The 25,230-nt window shown below is 45.9% G+C and overlaps 1 protein-coding gene and 1 pseudogene across 1 annotated transcript in view; one reads left to right on the plus strand and one right to left on the minus strand.

Annotated features, from left to right (window-relative positions):
- The first annotated feature begins 6,137 nt into the window (after positions 1-6,137).
- On the plus strand, positions 6,138-6,762 carry LOC120236428 (annotated as a pseudogene).
- A 3,148-nt stretch (positions 6,763-9,910) lies between these two features.
- CHRNA1 (cholinergic receptor nicotinic alpha 1 subunit) overlaps positions 9,911-25,230 on the minus strand; it is a 38,262-nt gene continuing 22,942 nt past the window's right edge. Inside the window, exons 4-11 of the mRNA XM_039239220.1 lie at positions 19,735-19,880; positions 19,577-19,621; positions 18,399-18,508; positions 15,923-16,118; positions 15,196-15,433; positions 11,921-12,144; positions 10,506-10,745; positions 9,911-10,197 (exon numbers count right to left, since the gene is read on the minus strand). Coding sequence (XP_039095151.1) covers positions 10,066-10,197; positions 10,506-10,745; positions 11,921-12,144; positions 15,196-15,433; positions 15,923-16,118; positions 18,399-18,508; positions 19,577-19,621; positions 19,735-19,880 — 1,331 coding nt within the window. The 3' untranslated portion in view covers positions 9,911-10,065. The remainder of the gene's footprint in view (positions 10,198-10,505; positions 10,746-11,920; positions 12,145-15,195; positions 15,434-15,922; positions 16,119-18,398; positions 18,509-19,576; positions 19,622-19,734; positions 19,881-25,230) is intronic.

Here is a 25,230-nt window from a genome sequence, read left to right on the forward strand (position 1 = left end):
TATTTGGGAACAGCTCTTTGTTTAAGCAAGTTTTATGTGTATTAAGGTATGATTTTCCATGTTTTAATTCAGTGACTGCAATATTTACTTTTGAGCACAAGAGGGAGCTGCTGCCCAGTTTATTTAACTAAATAGCATTTCTCTAGGTTTGCCCAATATCTTGTTACTGTGTATTGTGGTGTTTAACCACCCTCCCCCCAAATAGCCTACCAACCAAAAAATCTTATCACAATACAATTATTATCAATGGTGCATTATTTTCTAGAAGGAATTTCTCCTAAACTACATAATTGGTAGGAAAAAAATGGTAACATTTAAAATGTGTTATAAATGGATACCTTAGACTAGGCTGGAGGGTTCTTCAGAGCCCTAAGTAAACCCAGCATTTTCCAGTGTCAGAAGTTCTGCTTATAAAAATGCCTGAGGACCCCATATGTAAACAACAAATCTGCCCCTACCTGAAGAAGGTAGTTGGGTTCCTGCTACCTGTACTTCCTGTGGGACCTTGGGCGAGTTACTTAACCCTAGAAGCAGGCTCTAGGCCCTGAACCTATAATGTCATCTGTCTTTCTGAAAACAGATGATTTACATCCACAAAGTAATTAGTGAAGCAGACATCACAGGAGATCATCAGGCCCCTTATACGTGATAAGGAAAGTTAAAAAAAAGAGCATAGGCCACGACCCGCCAGAAGAGGGGGCTGAAGGTGTGTGTGTGTGTGTGTGTGTGTGTGTGTGTGTGTGTGTGTGTGCGTGCGCGCGCGCGCGTGCAGGTTCCTGGAAGCAAAGGACTTTGAGAAGGGCCTTTACAGGTTGATTTGGTTTTTAGTGATATGATCAGGTGCAGTGGGGGTAGATGTCTTTAGAAATGTGTCAGAAGTGCTCAGAGATCTGCTTTTCCTAGAACTAATGCCTATGTTCAGGTTGGAACGTCTTATGGTGTGCATACTTAAAATGTGAATGTATATAGAAATTCACATCCGTAGGCAATGTTTGGACCAGCTATACCAGGCAGGATGTTAGAGAGTGAGGGCAATCTAAAGACAGTTTAGGTTGCTAAGCCTTTTGTTCACTTATCTCCTAATTGATTCATCAAATCTTTTTTTTTTTTAATTTTTTACAAATAGTTTATTGTCAAATTAGTTTCTACATTGATTCATCAAATCTTTTGAGCATGTTTCTAATACCTGAGGATATAAACATAAATAAAGTACCTTTTGGTATTTTGTTTGTAAGATTCCAAGGTAGGAGTTGAAAGCAGACAGGTATGCAAGAAAATGCTATAAATAATAAGTGGTATCTAGCAAAAAGCTAGGAAAGAGAATAGAACCATAGGCTTAAAAGCCCTTTGTCAAATTGATGTTCAAAACATAAAAGTTGTTTGGGGTCCCTGAGTGGCTCAGTTGGTTAAGCATCTGACTCTTCATCTGGGCTCCGGTCATGATCTCACAGTTTGTGAGTCCAAACCCCAAGCTGGGCTCCACACTGACAGAGCAGAGCCTGCTTGGGATTCTGTCTCTCCCTCTCTCTTTGCTCCTCCCCTGCTCACAGTTTCTCTCAAAATAAAATAAATAAGCTTTATATATCTATCTATAGATATAGATGGATATAGATATACAAATGTTGCTCAGGAGGTTTATTTTTCTGACTAAAAAATATACTCTGTGTTACAAACCACCATAGGAGGGTCTTCACTAGCTGATAGAGGGAGAAGAAGGATTTGGGTGGGGAGGTGCTCAAAGAGCAGGAAAGAGACCAGGACCCCTCCTCTCTCTGCTCACCCCTCTGCCCCCATTGTAGGCTCCCTGAGAGCTGGGTGCTGACTGGACCACTTGCCTGAAAGTGGTTTATATTTGAAATGGGACAGTTCCCCTGCTCTATCCTGTCCTTCCTTCCGGAAGGCAAATGTGTTGGGGGTTGGTTCAAGGAGGGAGCTAGAAGCCTTAAAGATGTTTGTGGAGAGAGATGTTAACATTCCTCCAAGAGGCAACTCGTTTCTCTATCAGTGCCCCATTTTCACCCAGGGACCATTTTCAAGGTTAAGGAAGGGGGGCAGTTTGTGATTTAAAAAAAACACTTTTTATTTTTTACAATATACATACGACAAAATTTATCACTTTAACCACCTTACAGTATACAATTCACCAGCACTAAGTATATCTGCAAGGCTGTGCAATCATCACTCCTCTCCATTTCCAGAACTTTCCATCATGTCAAACTCAAACTTTATGCCATTAGGTTATAACTCACCCTTCCTCTGCCTTTGCTATAACCACTATTCTACTTTGTGTCTCTATGGATTTGCCTATTCTAAGAATCTCATAAATTAAATCCTACAATATTTGTTTGCATCTGGCTTATTTTACTTAACATCATGCTTTCAAAGTTCATGTAGTATGTATCAGAATTTCCTTCCTTTTCAAGACCGAGTAATATTCCATTGTCTGTATATACATTTTGTTTATCTGTTCATCCATTGATGGACATTTGGGTTGTTTCCACCTTTTGACTATTGAGAATAATGCCACAGTGAGCATTGGTGTACAAGTGTCTATTCAAGTCCCTGCTTGAAATTCCTTTGGGTTTATACCTACAAGTGGAATTGCTGGATAATGTGGTAATTATGTTTAATTTTGGGGGGAACCATCAAATTATTTTCCACAGTGGCTGCACCATTTTACTTTATCAAAAGCAATGCGTAAGGATTCCAATTTTTAAAAATGTTTTGTTTTTATTTTTGAAAGAGAAAGAGTGTGTACAAGTGGGAAAGGAGCAGAGAGAGAGAGACAGAGGATCTGAAGCAGGCTCCAGGCTCTGTGCTGACAGCCGGCAGCCTGATGCAGGGCTTGAACTCCCAAAGCCAGATCATGATCTGAACCGAAGTCAGACGCTTACCTGACTGAGCCACTCAGGAGCCCCAGGGACTCCAGTTTTTTCATATCCTTGTCAACAGCCACCACAGAATGGTGTGAACTCCTGAACTAGAGTGGAAAACAGTCAAGTGCCATTTCTGGTTTTTTCTTTTTACTCCCTTCCCAGCTTTGCTTTTTAACAAAACTTCTGTTTTGGAACAATTACGGATTTCTGGAAAAGTGACAAAGATAATTGTCGTAGTCTGTTCAAGCTGCCATAACAAAATACCGCAGACTAGGTGGCTTATAAACAACAGAACTTCATTCCTCACAGTTCTGGAGGCTGGATGTCCAAGATCAGGGCGCTGGCGTCACTGGGTCCCGGTGAGGACCCTCTTTAGAGTTGCAGGCTGCAGGCCTCCCGCTGCGTTCCCGTGAGGTGAAAGGGGTGAGCTGGCTCCCTACAGCCTCTCTAGCAAGGTCATTAGTGTCATTCAGGAGTGCTCCACCCCCACGACTACCTCCCAAAGGCCTCACCTCCTACTACCATCTCAGTGGGGATTAGGTTTCCAACAGGAGTTTGGGGGAGACACAAACATTCAGACCAGAGCAGCAGAGCTGAGAGTTCCCAGATGCCCTTCACCCAGCAGCGCTCAGCGTCCACATAGCTGTGGCACATTAAGATTGGTGCAGTAATCTTAACTAAATAACAGACGTTATTCAGATTTCACCTCCTTTCCACTAGGGTCCCTTTCCTGTTCCAGAACTCCAGTCCAGAGCGTGCTGCACTGCAGTTAGCAGCTCTGCTATGTATTTGCCGAGACACTTCTGCCACTTTCCTCTCTGAGCTTCCCATTTTCTCGTGTGTCCAGTGGGGACAACTTTAGCGCGACCTCCACCTCATAGGGTGCGGTGAGGATTGGAGGGGGTAGAGGGGGTGAGAGTGTTTGTGAGCTGTAAGGCTTCGTGCCAATGTACAGGGTTCTTATTGGAGCCTGCAGTGTCCTCTCTCCACCACCGGCCAGCCTCTGGCCTGCACTAGGCCTGGGACCGCTGCTGACTCAGCGACCGTGGGCTCTCCCACCTGGCCTGCCCTGGCCGGGAGACTCCTGGTGCTCCAGGCCCCGTAGGCTGATTGGGGCGGGGGGGGGGGGGGGGCATTGCCTGACTGACCAAGGGCTTTGATGGGGCCTGCTCCCACGAGTCTTCCGTGTGTTTCTGAAGCTCCTGGGGTGCAAGAGGCTGGAAGTTACAGACACTGCTCTCTCCTGGCGTTTGAAGTGACCAGTGCCGTGCCAGCAGGCCGCAGAGGCGGGACAAACCATGGGTCAGCTCAGCTGCTCTTGATTCTCTCCTGGTTGGAGTAGGGGAGGGGTGGCGGATTGAGGTGCAGGGGTGAAGCGCTGAGTCTGTTTTGGGAGGTTGCAAGAGTCTGGTTCGGCTTGTCCTCTCCACTCTTAGCTTCCTCTGGGCTTTCCTAGAAGGATTTCCCATCCGCCCACAGCATCTCGCTCCCACACTGCTCCCTGGTTTGTACTTATAGTTGACTCTTGGCTCCAAAACCTGTGTCTGAGTCCTAACCCCTAGTGCCTATGAGTGTGACGTTCTTTGGAAACAGGGTCTTTGCAGTTGTAAGTAAGTTCAGGATCTTATAATGATAGCCTGCACTGAGAGTAGGCCCCAAATCTAGTGAAAGGTGTTCTTATAAAGTTTTTATTTATTTTGAGAGATGGGGAGAACGCGAGCAGGGCAGGGGCAGAGAGGTGGGGGGAAAGAGAGAATCCCAGGCAGGATCTGTGCTGTCAGCACGGAGCCTGATGTGGGGCTCGAACTCATAAACCGTGAAATCAGAGCCCGATGTGGGGCTCGAACTCATAAACCATGAAATCATGACCTGAGCCAAAATCAAGAATCGGACACTTAACCACCTGAGCCACCCAAGCACCCCACCCATGTTCTTATAAAGGACAGAAAAGGAGAAGACACTGAGAAGACATGTGAAGATGGAGGCAGAGGGTGGAGTTATGCTGCCATAAGCCAATGGACACCAAGGGCTGCCAGGAGCCACCAGAAGCTACAAGTGAGGCATAGAAGTGATTGGCCCTCAGAGCCTCCAGAAGGAATCAGCCTGTTAACACCTTGATTTTGAACCTCTGGCTGTGTCTGAGTTCAGGCTGCCATAACTAGATACCACAGAATGCATGGCTTAACCAACAGAAATTTATCTTCTCACAGACCTGGAGGCTGGAAATCTGAGGTCAGGATTCCGGCAGGCATGGCCGGGTTTTGGCACGGGCCCTCTTCCTGACTTGCTGACGGCTGCCTTCTCACTGTGTCTGCACACAGAAGTGAGCAGAGAGAGATAGCAAGTGTTTCTCCTTAAAAAGCACTAATCCTGGGGGTGCCAGGGCAGCTCAGTTGGTTGAGCACCCGACTCTTGATTTTGGCTCAGGTCGTGATCCCAGGGTCGTGAGATTGAGCTCCCTGTCAAGCTCTGTGCTGACTGTGGAGCCTGCCTCGGATTCTCTCTCCTGTCTCTGCACCTCTTCCCTGCTCGCATGTTCTCTCTCTTTGAAATAAAAAGTAAATAATAAAGTAAAAAAAAAAATCAATATTATTCTTAAAAAAAAAAAAAGCACTACTCCTGTTGTGAGGATCGTACTCTCCTGATTTCATCTAAGCCTACATCCCAAAAGTGCCATCTTCAAATACCATCACACTGGGGGCCATGGCCTCAGTGTGTACATTTCAGGGGGACACAATTCTGTCCGTGGCAGACCTCCAGAATGGGGAGAGAATAAACTTCTGTTGTTTTAAGCCACCCAGCTTGAGGCACTTGGTTATGCAGCATTGGGGCACTGAGGCGATGCTCCTGCTCCCTCCTCACCGGGACCACCACTCCTGAAGAAGACTTAGGGGCTGCGGTTGGGGGCTACGGCCGGGGCACCGGCTTGGGGAGGCTGTGGATGCACACAAACGGTGTGACAGTGGCCTGGGCTCATGGGATCTGGACTCAGTGACTCCAGAAGACCAGCACTGAGCAGAAGTGGGCCGGGCTGGTGTGGGCGCCGCTCACCCTTGACTCCGGCACTGAAGGCTGGGACCCTGCGCTGTCCTTGGAGGTGACTGATCACCACAAACCTGTCCTGGGTTTCCTGCGGGGCCTTGCAGCTGGCACGGAGCCCTGCACCTGCAGAGCGAGCGGGGCCAAGCAGCCCTGTGCTTGGCAGCCGCTGGGGAGGCATCCACGGGGCGGGGGGTGGGGGGGTGCCACACACTGGTTCGCATGGGTGAGCGTGGGCCACACGGTGCTGCTCCCAGCCTGCCCCTGCGTGCCTCCAGCCCCCCCGGGGGCCCCAGGGAGCCCCTGACCCCTCCCTCAGGCCCCAAATACATCCCCGACCCCAGAACCCGCTTGGAGAAGTTAGAGGAACCTGAGGAGGACAGGAAGCTGCAGTTGCAGGCTGGAAATTACTGGGAGCCCTGCCCACTCCACGTGGCCACGGTCCTCGAAGAGGCAGACATGGTCTGGCTGTTCCAGGAGGCCCGAGCTGACCTCAGCAAACCAGAGCCCGTGTGCAGCCCGCACTTGGCGGTGGAGGCCCACGCGGCTGACTCACTGGAGATTCTGCCGAGGGCAGGATCCCGCCGTCCCCGTGTCCGTGGCTGCATGCCATGGGGCAGCACCACCTCTGGCCCCACCCCTTTCTTTCCGGCTTCCTCTGCACACGTGGAGCCCCTGAACCCAGGGACGAAGGGACGAGGACGGCAAGCCTGGCTCCAGCAGCAGTGGTGACAGCGACAGTGAGGATGAGGGTGTGAGTCAGGAGGAAGGTGGGGCCGACCGGCTGGGGGGCCAGGGTAAACCAGCAGGCAGGAAAGGGGAGAAGAGCTGCGGGGTGGGGCATTGAGACCAGCCTTGGGCTGCCACAGTTGGAGAACTCGGGCTGCAGTCAGGACGGACCCAGGCAGGGGTCGTGGGAAGAAATTGAGGCAATGGCAGAGGTGGGACCCAGGTGGAGGTGCAGAAATGAGCATGGTTGTGGTGACTGACAAACACAAGCAGTAGTGGGGGGCAGCATGGGGTGGCTTTGGGGGTCCAGAGTTGGAGAACTCGGGCCATAGGAAGATAAGCTTGGGCAGCAGTGATCAGACCATGGATGGTGGTAGGGAAAGACCTTAGCCAGCAGCGAGGAGGTTTACTTGGAAAACTCCAGAAGCAGAGACACTCCCTTGGGCAAAGGACCACGTTGAGTGGTGGGGGTTGAGGAATTTGGGTAGACGCAGAGGGAGGGGGTGGAGGGAGACACCGCATGCAGCTATGGCTGCCCAAGAAATGGTGTGGGGCTAGAGCTTGAGCAGCAGCTGTGCGAGAAAGGACCTTGAACATGGTGGTTTGAGAACCAGGAGCAGGGAACTCAGGCTTGAGGGCAAGACTGGTGTAATAAGCTGAGCAGCAGGCAGGGATGGCGCCGTGGTCCCCAGGGACTGAGGCCAGCACGGCTACCTCCCAATAGCCCCAAAATCTCCCCTGGATGACCCCATCTGGTTTGTTTAAATGTTAACATAATTTCTGATTTTTAATAACTTGCGGTTCTAAACAAAACAAATTTCCCAGTTGTGACAACCAGGGCAGAAAAAGAGGCGACTTAGAGATCTGAGCTCTAAAGAGTTTCTGTTTGCACCATCTGTAAATGCACCCCATCCACACTTACCTGCCTGTGTTGTGGTTCCAGGCTGCTCTGGACTTCCCAACAAGTCCTCCTGCTGTGTAGACACAGCCATCTCGTGGATGGAGCTACACGGGGCAGGTGGGCCAAGCCCCCCACAAACACCTGTAGATGGGGAGACCGATTCCAGCACCCCTGCCTTCCCTCCTGTTATGCCAGTGTCTTCTGGACACAGGGCCTGAACTAAGGGAAGAGACTCCAAAGATAGAAACCTTTGATTTGGTAACAGATTGATGGAACAGATATTTAAGGGCTGACGGCGCTACACTGTAACACTGCGCTCTCCACTCAGACTAGTTCTGCTGGGCGAGGAGGCAGTGGATCGCAGGGCCTTTCTCTTCGGGGAGAGAGGGGGTATTTGATGTTAATGGAAACAGCACAAGAGCAGAGTGAGGAGGTCTGGTTTGTCACTAAATTACCCCATGGTCATTTCTCTAAGCCTTAGTTTCCTTATCCTTAAAATGAGAATAGACTTTTAAGTTCCTTCTCTGAATCAATAGTCAGTCCTGGGAGATTAGGCAAGCAGCAGATTCTTTTTTTTTTTTTTTTTTTTTTTCTCTCGTTGTGATAAAAGGTATATATAACAGGAAACTTAAATTTTTTTCATTCTTTATTTTTAATTGTAGTAAAATAGGCACAAAATTCACCATCTTAACCATTTTAAAGCATAGTGGCATTAAGTACATTCGCAGTGTTGTGCAGTCATCACCACTGTCCATTTCCAGAACTTTCCCATCGTCCCAACCTGAAATTCTACCCATTGAGCACTAACTCACCCCTCCCCCTAAACCCTGGCAATCTCTATTCTACTTTCTCTCTCTATGAATTTGCCTATTCTAAGTGCTTCATTTAAGTGGAATCACAAGATTTGCCCTTTTGCGTCTGGCTTATTTCATCAAGCATGTTTTCAAGGTTGATCCATATTGTAACACACAACAGACTTTCCTTCCTCTTTAAGGCTCAATAATATACGTATATACTGCTTTACCACTAATGGACATGGGTTTTGCCATCTTTTGGCTGTTGTGATTATTGCTTCTACTGGCATAGAAGTTCTCTGTTCAAGTCCCTGCTTTCAATTCTTTTAGGGGATATACCTAGGAGTAGAATTACTGGATCTTGTGATAATTCCGTTTTGCTTCTTGAGGAACCACCAGACTGTTTTCCCTTGAGTTTACGCTAAAACGAGGGTACTCTGTCGTGTCACAGGTGTGTGCTGGGGAATTCCATTGGGAAGTAGGTTGAAACCACCTGGGTTCAGAGAGGCTACCCAGCATTGCAGTTCACCACTCTCCCCAGTACTGAGGTGGGTCAGGTGTGTTCTGCTGATCTGAAGGCCACGACTGAGCCCAGGGCTGCATGCTTTCTCCTTCTGAGGTGAACTACATTGTGGCTGGAAAGTAGCTCCAAAGAGAAAGAAGTTTTTCTCCTGTTCACTTGCCTGGGATTTTAGAAATGGTGATGATATGTGCATACATGTCTGATTTCACTGATAGGACTAAGCCCCCAAAAATGACTGGATGAGGACTGGGGAAGAGGGCAGGAGACCTAATTGGGAGGGCAGGAAAGTGGTTGACACTAAGACTAAAGCTCTCAAAATGCTGATGGAAGTTACAGGATGGCCTAGATCACGTGGGGGCGTGTCCAGGGGAGCAAGTGAGCAGGAGATCTGACCCAGCCCTGAGCTGTGAACCCAGATTGGGTCTTGGTTCAAATCTCAGTTCTTCTACTTGCTAGTTTGGGCAATGAACTTAAGCTTCTCGAGTTCAGCTTTCTCATTTGTAAAATAGGGACATTATGAAGTTATGAAGATAAAACCACGTGTGGAAGACCATTCCCATAGGGCCTGGCCCTCACACTCCGTCCAGCGTAGGAAACTAGCTGGCCGTGTTCCTCAAGTCCTGACTACTCAGGTGCTGTGTCAGACTGGGATGCTCTTCCCTCACCTCCCAGTTCGAGAAATCTGCCTTAAAGCATGGAGTTTTGATGCAATTTGCATTTTGATGGCCATTCTAGAACTTATATGTTGCCTTTCTACAGCTTCCTTTCTCTCTGAATCAAATGCCTTATCTTTTGGGGACTGGCAGATGGGTGTTTTAGTTGTGGGTACAAAACTGACTTTTAAGCAAGAGATACATTCTTTTCTTTAAAAAATTTTAAAAACAAACCAACAGAAAACCTCAGTTACTCTGGGTAAAACCCTTCCAGACACCTTTGGACATGAATACGTCTTGTTAATGATCCCATTTCGTTTACTAAAAAGGGTTTCACTCTCCAGGCAGATAGAGCAGGATTAAAGAGAGAAATGATGTGAAAATACTTGGGGCCATAAGCTTATGCAAATATAAATCATTATCATTAATTGTAAATACAGAAAATCAAATGTTTGATAAGTGAGCTGTATCAAAGTAGACCCATCTTCCTATCTTCCCTGCCTTTCCCTACTCCGCCTGGTGCTGGGGGCAGAGGTAGGCTCAGCTCCACTCATCCCTGCTGATTTAGTTCAATGAGCCGACCTGCAAACACAGCTAGGGTTCCAATGATACAGACAAGCATGAAGACTCCAAGGAGAATGTGGTCCATCACCATTGCAACATACTTCCACTCCTCAGCCGCCTGGGAGAGAGAAAAGTGTTAGAATGTCCTTAAGATGGTTATTGGACTCACAGTGTTCATGCATGCATCAATCATGGCCCACTTGAAGCCCTCAACATCCCTTGGCTGGCATTGTGATCTTTATTGTGCTAATGGATTATTCACAGTGTGGCTCACTAAGGTGGCCTAGGGGTGGCCACCAATGCGCATCTTAAGTCAGCAGCTGCCTCTTGAATGCCAGCCTCCTCGTCAAGACAAATCCATCCATCCAAGTTCAAGTATTTGATTATTTAAACCTTGAGGTGTGGATTTCAAGTCATGAAGCTTACGTTATTGGACTCCTGGTCTGACTTCATGGTCTCTGCGATGTATTTGACTCCTTCAATGGCGCTTTTTACCTCGGGGTGTTTGATCAGGGGAGAGTGGAAGCCCATGGGTGGAGGCCCCGGCTTCCCAGAAATGTCAGAGATATCGATGTCTTCTGTAAAAATCTTTTTGTCTTGTTTTTCTCTGGATGGTCTTTTCATTGTGGAGAAGAACATGATATTTGGGATAGTATCGATAAAAACCTAACATGAAAAAGAAATCCATGGATGAATTATTGCCTGTGGTGCGAGTATCAGACTCTGACTTTGAGTTATCAGTGTGAATTTAAGCAAGTCAGTCACCTTCTCTGGACCTTAGCATCTTTGTCCTTAAGACACAAGGACTATACTATAGATTTTCTCAAAAATTCCTTGTGGCCTGTCAAATTACTATGGTTAATAGAGATGATTCTGTAATGTGAGCAGTTCACCACTAGAGGGGGCTTGTGTGCAGCTGTTGGGCTTTATGAGAATGAAGCTAAAGCTTCCAGCCTTCAAGGAACCAGCTTCTTGCAAAGCCTTGTGTTAGTGGGATAATATGGTTAAAGGAAAAGCCCTTCTGGCTAAAAAAAAAAAAAAAATGGGGGGGGGGCTGGACCTCTCTCTCTCTCCCTCCCTCTCCCTCTTTCTCTGTCTCTCTCTCTCTCTGTATATATATATAGGGGTCCAACCTCTAAAATAGCTACACTGGTTTTTTTCTCCCCATTTCTTATTCCTAAAGAAATGCAACATAGCTGTTGCCAGGAGTCATGCAAGTCTTTATAGATACAGGGACTGATTATCCTCCCAAAAGAATACATTGCAAGCGGTAGTCTCTCTCTTAGTTCATGACAAGTCTTTTGCATTCTACAGAAAAGACCCTGGACGTTAGTGTCTCTGTGAAGTTTTCTTTAAAAACTGACATATTTGAAATGCTAACACATTTTAAATTTCAATAATGCAAATATTTGAGACCAAGTTCCTCATGAAAACTCACTTCTTGACAATTTCTTGTCAAGCATCCCCTCTGTCTCTAGCCCTTATTCTGTTCTCAGCAGATGACTTTACCAGCAAAAAATAAGCAATCTGTTCACAGAATGGAAGACCTACACACAGAAATCTCAAGAATTTCACAGAATCTGAATAAAAAGCAATTCACGTACCTTCTCTAATCAAAGAGACTCTTTAAACTTGAATTTGGAGTGGGCTTTGTTAATTCTGTTTTTCTTCTGTGTCTGGGGAGGCTATAGGAATTATTTATCCCTTGAAAGAGACTAAAAGAAAGTTCCTTCCAGAAATCTCCTAAAAACCCTGAGAAAGGACAGTTCCTAAGTGCCCACATGCATTAGCCAGAACTCCACTGGCCCCGTGCAGAGGGTGCAAGGGCCTCACTTGCTCACCTTGCGTACCCAGTCAGGCATGACATGGGTGCTGGGGGAGCGGTGGTGTGTGTTGATGACGATGACTGTGATGATGATGGACGCAATGACAAACACCATGGTGAACAGCATGTATTTCCCAATCAAGGGCACGGCACTAGAGGTGGAAGGGATTAACTCCACAATGACCAGGAGGAACACGGTCAAGGACAGCAGGACAGAGATGCTCAGGGTCATCTTCTCTCCTGGATACAATGAAGAAGGAATACAACCAGGCACATGCTATGGGCTGAATTGTTGTTCTCTTCGATTTTGTACATGGAAGCCCTAAGCCTGAGCACCTCAGTGACTGTATTTGGAGATGAGGCTTGTAAAGAGGTAATTAAGTCAAAAGGAGTTCATTAGGGAGGGCTCTCATCCAATATGATTGGTGTCCTGATAGAAGAAGGAGATTAAGGTGGCTCAGTCGGTCAAACGTCTGACTTCTGCCCAGGTCATGATCTCCTGGTTCCTGGTTCATAAGTTCGAGCCCAGCATCCAGCTCTGTGTTGACAGTGTGGAGCCTGCTTGGGATCCCCTCTCTCCCTCTCTTTCTTTCTCTGTCCCTGCCCCACTTGTGCTATCTCTCTCAAAATAAACAAGAAAAAAAAAAAAAAAGGAGATTAGGACACATTCACACACAGAGAGGAAAGACCCAGAGGAAGACAGGCCACCTCTAAGCCAAGGAGAGAAGCCTCAGAGGAAACCAGACCTGCTGACAGTGTGACCTCCAGAACCCACACGTGTGGACAGAATTCCTGTTGTTTCAGCCACCTGGTCTGTGGTACTTTGTTATGGCAGCTCTGGCAGACTAACATGCCACAAAACCCAAGGGTAAAGGCCATGGGACCCGCATGCAGCTAGGGACATTTTGGGGGCAGAATTTCGTCCTCTGAGACCTTAGGGCCTTAACTGCTGACAATGGGAAGTGGCAGGCATTCCCATTAGAGGCTGCCAGGCAGCCAACAGCTACTTACTCTCCTGCCCCAGCACTCCGTTGCTTGGTGGAACTCAGGCAACCTGAGTACTCAGGCAACCTAAGTACTCAGTACACAAGCTGAGTGACAAGCTAGACTCTGGGTGGTAGTTCTTCAGTCTGCACTAGAACATCGTCAGCCTTACAAAGCTGAACCGTAGCCTGACCTACGTGTGACCCAGCGGATGGATGGGCAACCCAGAAGTGCACATGAACTTCCCTCAGTATGGGAGTGAGCTGCAATACCGAACTCAGTGAACTTTTCACATTCATTTAGAGGACAGTTTGGTTTTTTCTTATTTTGTCTTTCATACTGAGGGACCAGGGACTTCCCTGTCCCAACCTCTTCTCACCAGGTCCTGTAATGTCAGGGTGAACAATTCTCCGTTTGAGTCTTGGTGTGGTAAGCAAGGAGGGCAGGGACTGAATGGCCTTGGAATATTTTTGTGGGGACTGATGGCCTCAGAGCCTTTGGAAGGGACTTTCCTTGGGCTGGTCTTGCGGTTTGCCTTGGGAGACCTTTGTGCTGTCCTGTCCTCCAGTATGGAGCTTTCCCCCATACTGGATGCTTCCAGATGTTAGGAGTGTATATAGGATGCAGAGCGGACGCAAACAAGAAATGATTGATTTTACCTAGTGAGGAAAAGTCTACCTAGTGGATAGGAACGTCCCTAAAAGTGAAAGAGAGGGGGCACCTAGGTGGCTCAGTCAGTTGAACATTTGATTTCAGCTCCAGTCATAATCTCACAGTTTGTGGGGTGCCAGGGTGGCTCAGTCAGTTAAGCATAATCTCACAGTTTTTGAGCTGATAGCACTGAGCCTGCTTGGGATCCTCTCTCTCTGCCCCTCCCCTGCTCATACTCACTCTCTCTCTCTCTCAAAATAAATAAACTAAAAAGAGATAGGTAATTTTTTAAGTGAAAAAGAGGACAGAAATGTAAATATGAGATATCGACCAAGTTACACCAAATTTCTTGAATAATAATAATAGCTAACATTTATCAAGCATTTTTACTGTTCTGCTTTTTAAGCATAAACTGTCTCACATTTATAGAAACTCTGACTAGTTTCCATATTGCCCTAACTAGTATTCTCTTCACTTTACGAAGCTTCATTTGTGAGAAAGTCAGAAACAAATTGGGTTTGTGATCATTTGTTTAAAAATAAGTACAATTGTAAGAACAACGTGTATTCTGTGGGGCAAATTCTGCCTTATTCTCTACTGTATCCGTGCCACATGACAGTTGTTCAACAAATCTATGTTAAATGAGTGAATGCATAATATTTTCTTCCTTGTTAGAAAGTTGGACTTAGGTGTGTGTGTGTGTGTGTGTGTGTGTGTGTGTGTGTATCATTTTGATATAACTATTCCCTGTCGTAAGTTTGAGGACTGTCTGTATCACCTTTCTTTGTCCCTACTTGTCTGCCCTAAATTGTTTATGAGTGGTGACTTCTTGCAGGCACTTGTGTACCTCTTTCCCCTTTTCTGGGGATTGTTGGGGTTTGTTGAAATTATGTCACAGCTATGATCACTCAGTAGAAAGTAAGGAAGTTGCCCGGGCTGATATGTGAGAAAGAATTGCCACTTGGGAAGTATGGTCTTGTCTGGAAAACAGACATGCAAAAGCTATTTTCAAGTGGCAAGCAGTGAGCAAAAGAGGCAAGACCTGGGGGCGCCTGGGTGGCTCAGTCAGTTGAACTTCCGACTTTGACTTAGGTCACAATCTCACAGTTCATGGATTTGAGCCCTGCATCAGGCTCTGTGCTGACAGCTCGGACCCTGGAGCCTGCTTCAGATTCTGTCTCCCTCTCTGCCTCTGCCTGCTCATGCTTTCTCTCTCTCTCAAAGATAAAAATAAACATTAAAAAAACACATTTTTTTTAAAAAGAGGCAAGACCTGGCTTAGTATATAGCAAGTGGCTTTATAGGGGAAGTGGCACGAGGGGTGACCCCAGCCTTACCCAGCACGTCTCTGGGCACACAGTAGATATTCAGCAAGTAAGCAGTGATGGTGATTCACTTTAACTAGACTGAACTATGTCTGTGCACCTCCAGGGTCATGGTCAACTCTCTGCCTGCTCCGTAGTCCGCTCTAGCTGTGAGCTCCCCCCACCAGTGACTCATCACTGAACATGGCCTCTCAGTCAATGGGTCCTCCCAGCCATGATGATTTGTGCCTGTCTGCCCACACTTGTTTATTAGCCCGTGATTATTTCTGGTTTTCCCCCAAACAGCGGCACAAGATTGGTCTGCAGTAGCAACCATGGTGCCCACACCCACCTGAGTCTGTGGGCAAGTAGAACACCAGGCCAGTTAGGAAGGAGAAGAGCAGGCAGGGGATGATGACGTTGACGATGAAGTAGAGGGGCAGGCGCTGCATGACGAAGTGGTAGGTGATGTCCAGGTAGGGGGTGGAGGGGCAGCAGGCGTAGGACACCCAGTGCTTCCAGCCCCGGGACTCCTTGATCACCCACTCTCCACTTTCCATGAAGTTGCTTAGGTCTGGTTGGTCGCTTTCCTGAGAAGATGCAATGAAACTTTGAAAGCCCAGCCACATCCCCCTGAGGAGGAGTGGGTTTCAAAATCAGCTGTAATTAAGCAGCAGATTGCGGTGCTGTCGTATACCCAGGACAGGACCCAGGATGGCCACTTCCAGTTTGGGGCCATAGAGTCCTTTTCTATAAAATAAGGGGGTTTGGACTATGCGGATCCTCCATGTTGACTACACATTCAAGTCACCTGGGAACTATAAAACATATTGGTGCCTTCGTCCCACCCCAGACTGATTGAGCCAAAATTCCTAGGACTGAGCCCGGGCACAGGAATTTATGTAAGCTCCCAGGTGGTTCTCCTGGGCACACATCAAGAACCTTCCCCATACTGAGAACCATCGAAGTGGATGATCCCCAAAGTTCAAATGGGTGACTGTGATTCTGGAGGAGCAGAGTCAGACACCTGAATTCTGCGTTTCCGGAGTCCAGTCGCATCATACGAGGTGGGCACCTACCGGGTTAATGGCCACCACAGAGCCGTCATAGGTCCAGGTACCCAGCTTCATGCTGCAGTTCTGTTCATCAAAGGGAAAGTGGGTGACGATGATCTCACAGTAGCTTTTGAAGATGGCTGGAGGCGTCCATGTGATGTGGCCAGTGTAGTCCAGGAGCACTTTGGTGAACTTGACAATGGCAAAGTCACCATCTGCACTGCAATTGGGATCAAAGAGGAACATGACTCCAAGTGACGGATGAGCCTTTGGTTCTGCTCAAGGATGTTCGCAGGAGACAGCTGTTAATTATTTAGGTGCTAATTATAGACGCTTTCATTGGGACAGTGTCACTTTTTATCCATGGCAGTGTTTCCCAGATTTGTCTGATAATAAGAACCACTGGGGTGCTTGTTTAAAATACAGGTTTCTGAGCACCAGCTGAAGCGCTAAGTCAGAATATCTGGGGAAAAACAGAGGCATCTAGTTTTGAGGAGATAACAGGTAACACTGTATACCAGATTTTTTTTCTTCCCAGTTTTCAATAGTGTTGTAATGTTAATTTCCATCTATCCCTCCCCCAGTATATCTTGAAAGTTAACTGGGAAAAAAACCCAGGAATTTAAAATAAAAATAGGTCCAGTAGCTTGTTACTAGGGTAAGCAGGTTAAGGACTCTGTTATCTCTCTAAGAACTATTTAGAACTCTGTAGGGCAGGGCTCAAACCCAGATGCCCCCATGACCAGGCAGCCCAGGAAGGCATGAAGGGTGAGGCAGAACCCTCTCTCCTCTAAGGAAGGTGACACTCCACTTTCTTGTGGCTTCCTTGTGTGAGTGAAGGCCCAAAGCTGCCAGATATTTGGGTTTTTCCTTGGAAGCTGGAAATCTAGATTTTTAATCCAACATTTCTAGATTTTTGAATGTTGGATTTTTCTAGAGACTAAAACTCCAGTTTAATGTGATATTTTAATTTTTTATTTTTTTTACATTTATTTATTTTTGAGAGACACAGACAGAGCATGAGTGGAGGAAGGGCAGAGAGAGAAGAAGACACAGAATTTGAAGCAGGCTCCAGGCTCTGAGCTGTCAGCACAGAGCCCATTGTGGGGCTCGAACTCATGAACCGTGAGATCATGACCTGAGCTGAAGTCGGATACTTACCCAACAGCCACCCAGATCCCCCTAATGTGATATTTAAAAATTTTCAAATGTTGGCACTGATTTCTCATTACAAAGCTCAACATTGTAGATATTAAAAAATAACAAGCTGCTTCTGCAGGCCTTATTCAGTGGGCAGCCCACTTGAACCCAAAGGGCCTGTGTCCTGGGTCCTTGGCCAAAGGCATTTAGAATATGTTGAACAAGTGGGTGAGGTCTGCCTTGGTGGACTTTCAGGGACACATGGCATATATTGGTTCCTTACTTCATTAATGAGGAGATTTTCTTCCTACTCATTTTCCTTGGGATGGAGGTAGAGCTCTATCCAGAAAACTATGCAGTTTTGGACCTTCCCAAAAGAGACCCAAAGAACAGAGGGCCACAGGATTGTCCAGATCTATCTCTATAAGCAAATATAGGGTTCTCGCCAAACCAGGGTGCTCCCGAGCGAGTTTGTCAAAAGGAGGAGCGGATTTTAATTGCTTCTCTTAGATTCTCGCTGAAAGAGAAACTTACACAAGACACTCTGCTCTATCAGCATATTTGTCCAAAAAGGTTATCCAAATGATTGGATAATTTGGCCCAACCTTGAATCTCAAGTGCAATTGGGAAATATGGAGTAGAAAATCAAAGCAGGAGGGCCAGCCTTAAGAGTGTCATTTCCATTCACACGCCCCTGCCGCCCTTCCAGGCCAGTCTGCGAGAAGGCACGGCCTGCTCATGCAGACACATGCTGTAGAATGTCAGGCTGCAGATCCTCCTGGCCGATGGCGGATGCTCCTGCCTGGGAAGGATGCTCTTTGAAATGAACATTCCCTGACAAATGAAGGGCATATGATAATGAACCTGTCATTAAACCAGAGTGTCTGGAATCACATTATAATTTCACAACATGCAGTCTGTCACGGAGCCTGGTGGATGGGCCACGCAGGCATCCCAGGCCACCGGCTGCACACAACGCCTTGGGATACCATGACAGTGTGATGGATAACAACCCCGGGAGGTTCAGACCTATTGGTAGGAAGGACGTTTAATTCCAAGGAACTCAATTATAGGAATTTGGGTTCCTTGGATAGTTGCCATACACCCTTCAGGAACTCTCAGGGATTAAATGTCCCCCACCCCACAGCCCGGATCCAATTTGGCTCTGATAATTGTTTCTATTCATAACATGAGACACCATATGGCGCCCCTAGCATGTCAACTTGGCTCTTGGTTTTTAAGGGTTATTTAATGTGAACAGTGGTGAGAAGCATACTGAGAGTGGCAGCCCTTCCGATAGGGCTCGGGCTCCACCTGCCCCAGGAATGTCGCCCTCCCCAGCCTGTCTGTTTTTGCTTACTTGTTATAGAGAACGAGGTCTGGGCGCCAGATCTTTTCCGAAGGAATGTGAATTTTTTTCACGCCACCATAGTCTTCTGGATTCCATTTTAGGTTATAATCTACCCATTGCTAAAACACAAAGACAACGTTTTGCTAATAAAAAGAGCTAAGAATGTTTTTTAAAAATCTGAGCATTGTGATGGATATGATGATTCAGATATCGACAGCAATTGTGCTCCAGTAAACGGGGCTTGATTCAGAATTCAGCTTTCACTTTAGTAAACGATAACAGCAGATGCCTCTATAGTAGTGACTGCATGCAGACACTGTTCCAAGCATTTTACCCATATTCATCGTGTAGTCTTCACAACAGTCCTATGAGGGAAGAGTGATTATTGACCCCATTTTACAGACGAGAAAACGAAGGTACTTCAGGTCACACCATTGGGTGGTAGCGTGTCTAACATGCCATCCTGCCCAGCCCAGGAAAGGAGAATGACCTTACTGTAGCAGGCAACATCATTTTTTAGAAGTGTTATGTTTTTTTCCTACATTATAAAAGTAATATATGCCCAATGCAGCAAATTCAGATGACACAATGTTATGAATTGAACTGTGTCTCCCCCTCCCCTTTCATATGTAGAAATCCTAGTTTCAAATACCTCATAATATAACTTCGTTTGGAGATAGGGTCTTTCTAGAGGTAATTAGGCTAGAAATAGGTCATTAAGGGAAGCCCTAATCCAACATGACTGGTGTCCTTAAAGAAGGGGACAGTTGAAGACAAACATGTTCACGAAGAATGCCTTGTGAACGTGACGTTGGCCAACTACGTGCAAAAGAGACAGGCCCAGAGCAGATTCTCTCTCACAGCTCTCAGAAGGAGCCAGTTCTGCTGATACCTTGATTTTGGACATTTGGCCTCAAGAGCTCTGAGAGAATAAATTTCTGTTGTTTAAGCACCTAGTTTGTGACTTTGTTTATGGTAGGTAGCCTCGCAAACTAACATAGACAAAGCACAAAGTAAAAAACAAATACACACATACCAACAAATATGATCCATAATCTCACTACACCAAAATATTTACTTTCACCATGTTGGTATGTAACCTTATTACCCAAATTAATTCCCTTTGAGCCCAGGTTAAATTCCTGAGTGAATACCAACAGCATCAATAGAATTATCTAGGTGAATACCTGTTTCAGTCGCACATTGGTTGTCACAATCTGATTTACTTCATCCTGAGAAAAGATAAGGGGTAAAGGGTAAGGGTAAGGTAGGGGTAAGGAGGGGAGGAGAAGGGAGGGTGCTTCAGGGTGAGAGGTGTGGGGAGCCCAGAGTGTGGCCATCTCACCACATTGATGAGTTGTATCAGCTGCAGACCCACAGTGACCTCCACAGCCTGGCGGTGGTCTTCCACTGGCCGAACCACACTGTTGTAATCTTCAAACAGCTTTGCCACCAGGCGGGTCTCATGTTCGGAGCCCAGGACGAGGCCAGCTGAGACAGCAAATGACACACACACTGTCAGATTCTGCTCCCCACCCTCTGCAAACACTCATGTGAGTAATAGAGGAGTGACCAACTAATGGAAGGCACGCAGGCCCCCTTGCTGAAGGGCTCCCAATGCAGCTTATATCGCCCTAAGTTCTTTTCCAATCGCAGCTGCTGGAGTGATCCCTTCCCAGTGGGGTGTGCCAGATTATCCTGACACTTGTACTCTGAACAGATGACATTCCTTAATGCAGCCTCCAGCTGAATCAGGTTTGTTGTTGCACACACACAAGAAGAAAAGTCCATACAAAAGCCAGTCTTTATATTTCAGTCTACTCATGCGGTAATGAAATCTCAGGTTGGCTGGCCTCAGATCTCATAATGTGCTGAGCAGTCGAAAACTGATGCTGGTTCATACCCACTGGGATGGCTGTAATTGATAAAACTGAAAACTGTGGGTATTGGTGAGATTGGGCCACGGTACAGCTGCTGTGGGGGACCATTTGGCGATTCCTCACACGAGTTACATGCAGAGTGACCATCTGACCTAGTGATCCCACTCCTAGGTATATCCCCCAAAGAACTGTCCACACAAAAGCTTGTACACCAGTGTTCATGGCCACACTATATGTAATAACCAAACAATGGAAACCACCCAAATGCCCATCAGCAGATAAGTGGATGAACAAATTGTGGGATGTACATGCAGTGGAATATTATTCAACCATAAAAATGAATGAAGTGTTGATTTATGCTACACCATGGATGAGCCCTGAAAACGTGCGAAGTGAGAGAGATTGGACACAAAGGGGCACATACTGTATGATTCCATTTATATGAAATATTCAGAAGAGGTAAATCCATAGAGCTAGCGGATTAGTGGTTAGTGGGGGCTGAGAAGACAGGGGAAGGGAGAGTAACTACCGATGGGTACAGGGTTTCCTTTCAGGGTGATGAAAATGTTCTGGAACTAGATAGCAGTGATGGTTGCATAACATTGTGAATGCCCTTAATGCCACAAAGTCATCCACTTTAAGATGGTAATTTTATGTAATGTATATTTTACGATGGCAAATTCTATGTAGTGTGTATTTTCTTGTAATTAAAAAAATTACTGCTGGCAGGTACATGTCCCTGTTGAGTTACCATTAAGTAAACACCATGTGCTTTTCTGACCTGGGTTTAGAGCTCCTCCTGTCTGGAGCAGGAGTGACTCCTGGGAATCTTTACTGCATTTTTCTTCAGGGTGATGAGCAATGGTATTTGCTACTCTTGGACCCCACTGACTTTTGATGTCTGATGTTATGCAGTTCCCTCCAGCCTGTGATGAGGCAGGCGGACATTCTCACGTGAGATCTGAGAGGCTGGAAGTCTTGTCCAAGGTCCTGCGGCTGGGGCAGGGCTTGGAAGGAGCCCTGTCATTCTGCACTGTGCTCAGGCACTAACTCGTGAGGTCCCAAGTGTGCTGCGAGCTGTCTTAGAAACTGCACAAATGCACCCACCATTCTTCCCTGTGAGAAAAAGGGTTCCAGATTCCAGCAAGTGCCTTATGAAGAAGGATCTTTGTAACTCAAGCCTTACATGGATTGGGGATTGCCTGTTCAGGGTTAGGAGAGGAAGCAGACACAAGATCCATTTGCCCTAAGTCATGTAACCAGATCTCCCCTTTCCGCAGGTTATTCCTGAAGCCACCATACCTTCTCCCTGGGCCATGAGAACTTCAAAATTGCATGAGCAAGATGTTATGCTTTTCCCCCCATAATGTTGACTAACCCATTGCCTCTAAGACAGGTTAGTCTTTTTCTTTATTATTTTTCTCCTTGAATCCTAGGTTTGAAAAAGTTTGTCAGCCAAGTAATTGTTAAGTATAAAGTAATTACTTTTTCTATTTTTATTAATTAATAAAAATAATCACTGGCATATCAAATCTGTTATGTGACAGACCCTCTTCTGTGTGTTTTGTACTTATTGACTCTTTTATTTCTTGTAACTGGGTGGGCACTAGGCACTGTTCTTCTCTTCACTTTACAGTAGGGGAGGAAATTGAACCATAGAGAGGTTGAGTGAGTTGTCCAGATTTCATAAACAGTGGAGCCAGGATTCAAGTCCAACACCCATGCTCCCCACCACTATTTCTCATCCAGAACTTGGGATCAGCTTGAAATAATCAAAGTCATATCATGACACTGAAACACTTTCATCCCTGAGAAAATGTGTATTTTGTCAGTAGAGCTTCATTGAAGGCCCTATCTTTGTACTATCTTATTGAATCCTTATAATAATCCTTTACCCCCAGTTTACAAGTGAGAAAATAGGCATTCAGACAGTAGAAGCACGTGTTCATGGCTCCTGGCTAGTGGGAAATGGGGTTATAAATGCAGGAAATCGGACCCCAGGGTCTGTGCTCTTTGCCACCTCCCTAATGGTAAATGTATCGTTTCCATTTGGATATTTGAAGCTTTCAGTGTAGCTTATTAAATGTCTTCATTAATGGATTTTATGTATGGAGCCCCTGACCAAGCCTACCTCATTGCTAGTTTCCCAAATATTCTGAACCCCAAAGCATCCATACAGCACTTACACCCAACAGCTCACCCAAACCACTTGCATTCGAGGACCCTTCTAAGGAGCATGTTGTCCAAAGACCCAGTTTTTGCTGTCACCCCATTGGCCACCTGGGACATAGCAATCCTCTGTCTTCCACACCTGTCTATCCTGGGCCCCTCCTGGCTCTGGGTAGGGCACTGTCATGGGTCACTGAGTGCCTTGGCTACAAAGTTTGACGATATTTCTTTGGTACTGGCTGGGTTGCTTATCTTTAAGTGACTGTTTATTCCCCTTTGACAGGAAGAACATACTGGAAAGCAACAGATAGAGCAGATGGTCTACATTATGTAGCAGGAAAACTATGCAGGCCAACTCTATGGTCCCCTGGGGAGAAGGCAAGGACTGGGGAGACAGGCCCAGTCAGCATTCCAGGGACATTCGCTTCCTCTCTCAGTCTCACTAAGAACAAGAGACCTTATTCCTTCCGTAATGCATTTCTAAGGACTTTAGAAAGAGGTCTCCATTTCTTAAATTGGGTTCATTGTTTGTTTCTTTTTTTGTTCCCAAAGCAGGGCAGTGTAATAGAAAACATACAAGACTTGAAGTCAGAATTCTGTGATTCTGTTCCCAAGTTCAGTGTGGTCTGTATAATTGGACCAGTTCTTCATGGAATCAATGAATCACAGTAGATACTTTCTTTAAAAGACAGGGTGTAAATTAATATACATACACACAAATAAATAATGTCAAAGTCCTTTTCAGCAAAATCATATGGGTAACCTTTATTCAGATGGTGGTAACATTAATTCATTAAGTATTTGTTGAGCACTTCCTGTATGCAAAGCATTGTTTTAAGAGCTTTGAGATATTCAGAGATGAATTTAATATGAATCTTTCTACCTTCATGAAGGTTGACATTTGTCATTTACACAAAGAGGAACAAGCTGCAAAGTGATGTCATAGAAAGGTGGCAGTGAAGTATTTGGGATTCTGGACATGGAAGAGAGGAAAAGGTTGTAATGAAAGGTGCTATGCAAGTAGAACAGAGATCATTATGTCTGTTCTGATGTGAATGAGAATTTTGGCCACAAAGAACTGATTCTAACTAGGGGAACCCAGCCACAATTTCAAAGTGTTCTTTTTGTACTATACTGGGTCAATTGGCATTTCTTAAAAAATTTTTTTTAGCGTTTATTTATTTTTGAGAGAGAGAGACAGAGCACGAGCAGAAGAGGGGCAGAGAGAGAGGGAGACAGAATCTGAAACAGGCTCCAGGCTCTCAGCACAGAGCCCAGGGGGGTGCTCAAACCCAGGAACTGGGAGATCAGAGGCTGAGCTGATGTCAGACCTTAACAGACTGAGCCCCCCAGGCATCCTCCAATTTGCATTTTTATGGAGGAAGAGCGTGATGAATTGGTCAAAAGGAGTTCTGAAATGTTACTAGTTACTTTAGGGAGTTCTTATCTCAACCTGGTGCCCCATCTCTTGCAACCTTTGACACTTGCAGGCTGTGTTTTCTAATGAGGCCCATGATAAACAGAGTCTCCAACTGGTCATGTTCCAACATTTATAAATTAAGTGGCCTCAGGCAGGTCAGTTCATGTCTTTCAGCTTCAGTTTTCCTATAATAACAAATTTAAGTTGTGGAACTTGCTTCATCTAGCTCTAAATTTCTCTGAACTCCTATGTGAACTGAGACCAGGAAACTCTAGGTTTGATCTGAATATATATCACATGCTGTTTTAGTCAGGTAAACATGCATTTTCAGGGGCCTTCAGTGTCCTAAGAGATCACCTAAGGATTTTCACATGTAAGTATATCACTTAAGAATTTTCATTGAGTGTAGGGGCGCCCGGGTGGCTCAGTTGCTTAAGCCTCCGACTCCAGCTCAGGTCATGATCTCATGGTTCATGGGTTCAAGCCCCGTGTCGGGCTCTGTGCTGACAGCCAGCTCAGAGCCTGGAGCCTGTTTCAGAATCTGTGTCTCCCTCTCTCTCTGACCCTCCCCTACTCACACTGTCTCTCTCTCTCTCTCAGAAATAAATACAACATTTAAAAAAACTTTAAAAAAAGAATTTTCATTGAGTGTAGTTTGCAGGCACATACATGCTTACACATGCATGTGCACACACACACAGTGCCACCATCACTGCCACTGACCACCACCACTACCAGGCCAGTCTGGGTTGGATCAAGTCCAAATCCCACAGACTGTAATTTATCTGAGCTTAGGGTATTTCCCTGAACTATGCTATTGAAAAACATTAATAATAAAGCTCTTTACCTTTTTTGCCCAGAAGGCCTGTGTTTGTCAGAGGAATATTAGAGAAGAGAAATCACAGAATGTCAGCCGTCTCATTTCTCAGTTGGGATGATATCACCAGTAAGCTTTTCTGTGAAGCAATCAGCAAACATCTACTTCCCCTTACCAGAAGTTTGGGATTAAGGGTAGTGTTTCAGCTGCTGTGCTGTGACACATTCCAGAGGTGAATGCAGGTCAAGGGCTGTGCAAGGTTTTATCATTTCAATTCAAACCCAAGCCTACATATAGTAAAAAAGTAGGCAGAAATGCATTCATAGAGACTTTTTGTTTTTAACTTTGGAAGTTAAAAAAAAAAAAAAAAAGACCAAATGTTTAATCTCTTACGGAAAGAGTTTAATTAAAATTATTAATAGGTTTCTTTCTCCAGCACATGTAGCTGTCAGTCAGTCCTCTTCATGATTAGAATTCTCCCAGAACAGTAAAAGGACTTGTTAACCAAATTGTCTGTGATTATAAGATGCCACTCTAAGTGCTTATAGTTGTTCA

The sequence above is a fragment of the Hyaena hyaena genome, unplaced genomic scaffold, assembly GCF_003009895.1.
Source record: "Hyaena hyaena isolate Hyena2069 unplaced genomic scaffold, ASM300989v1 scaffold_154, whole genome shotgun sequence".
NCBI classification, from domain to species: Eukaryota; Metazoa; Chordata; class Mammalia; order Carnivora; family Hyaenidae; genus Hyaena; species Hyaena hyaena.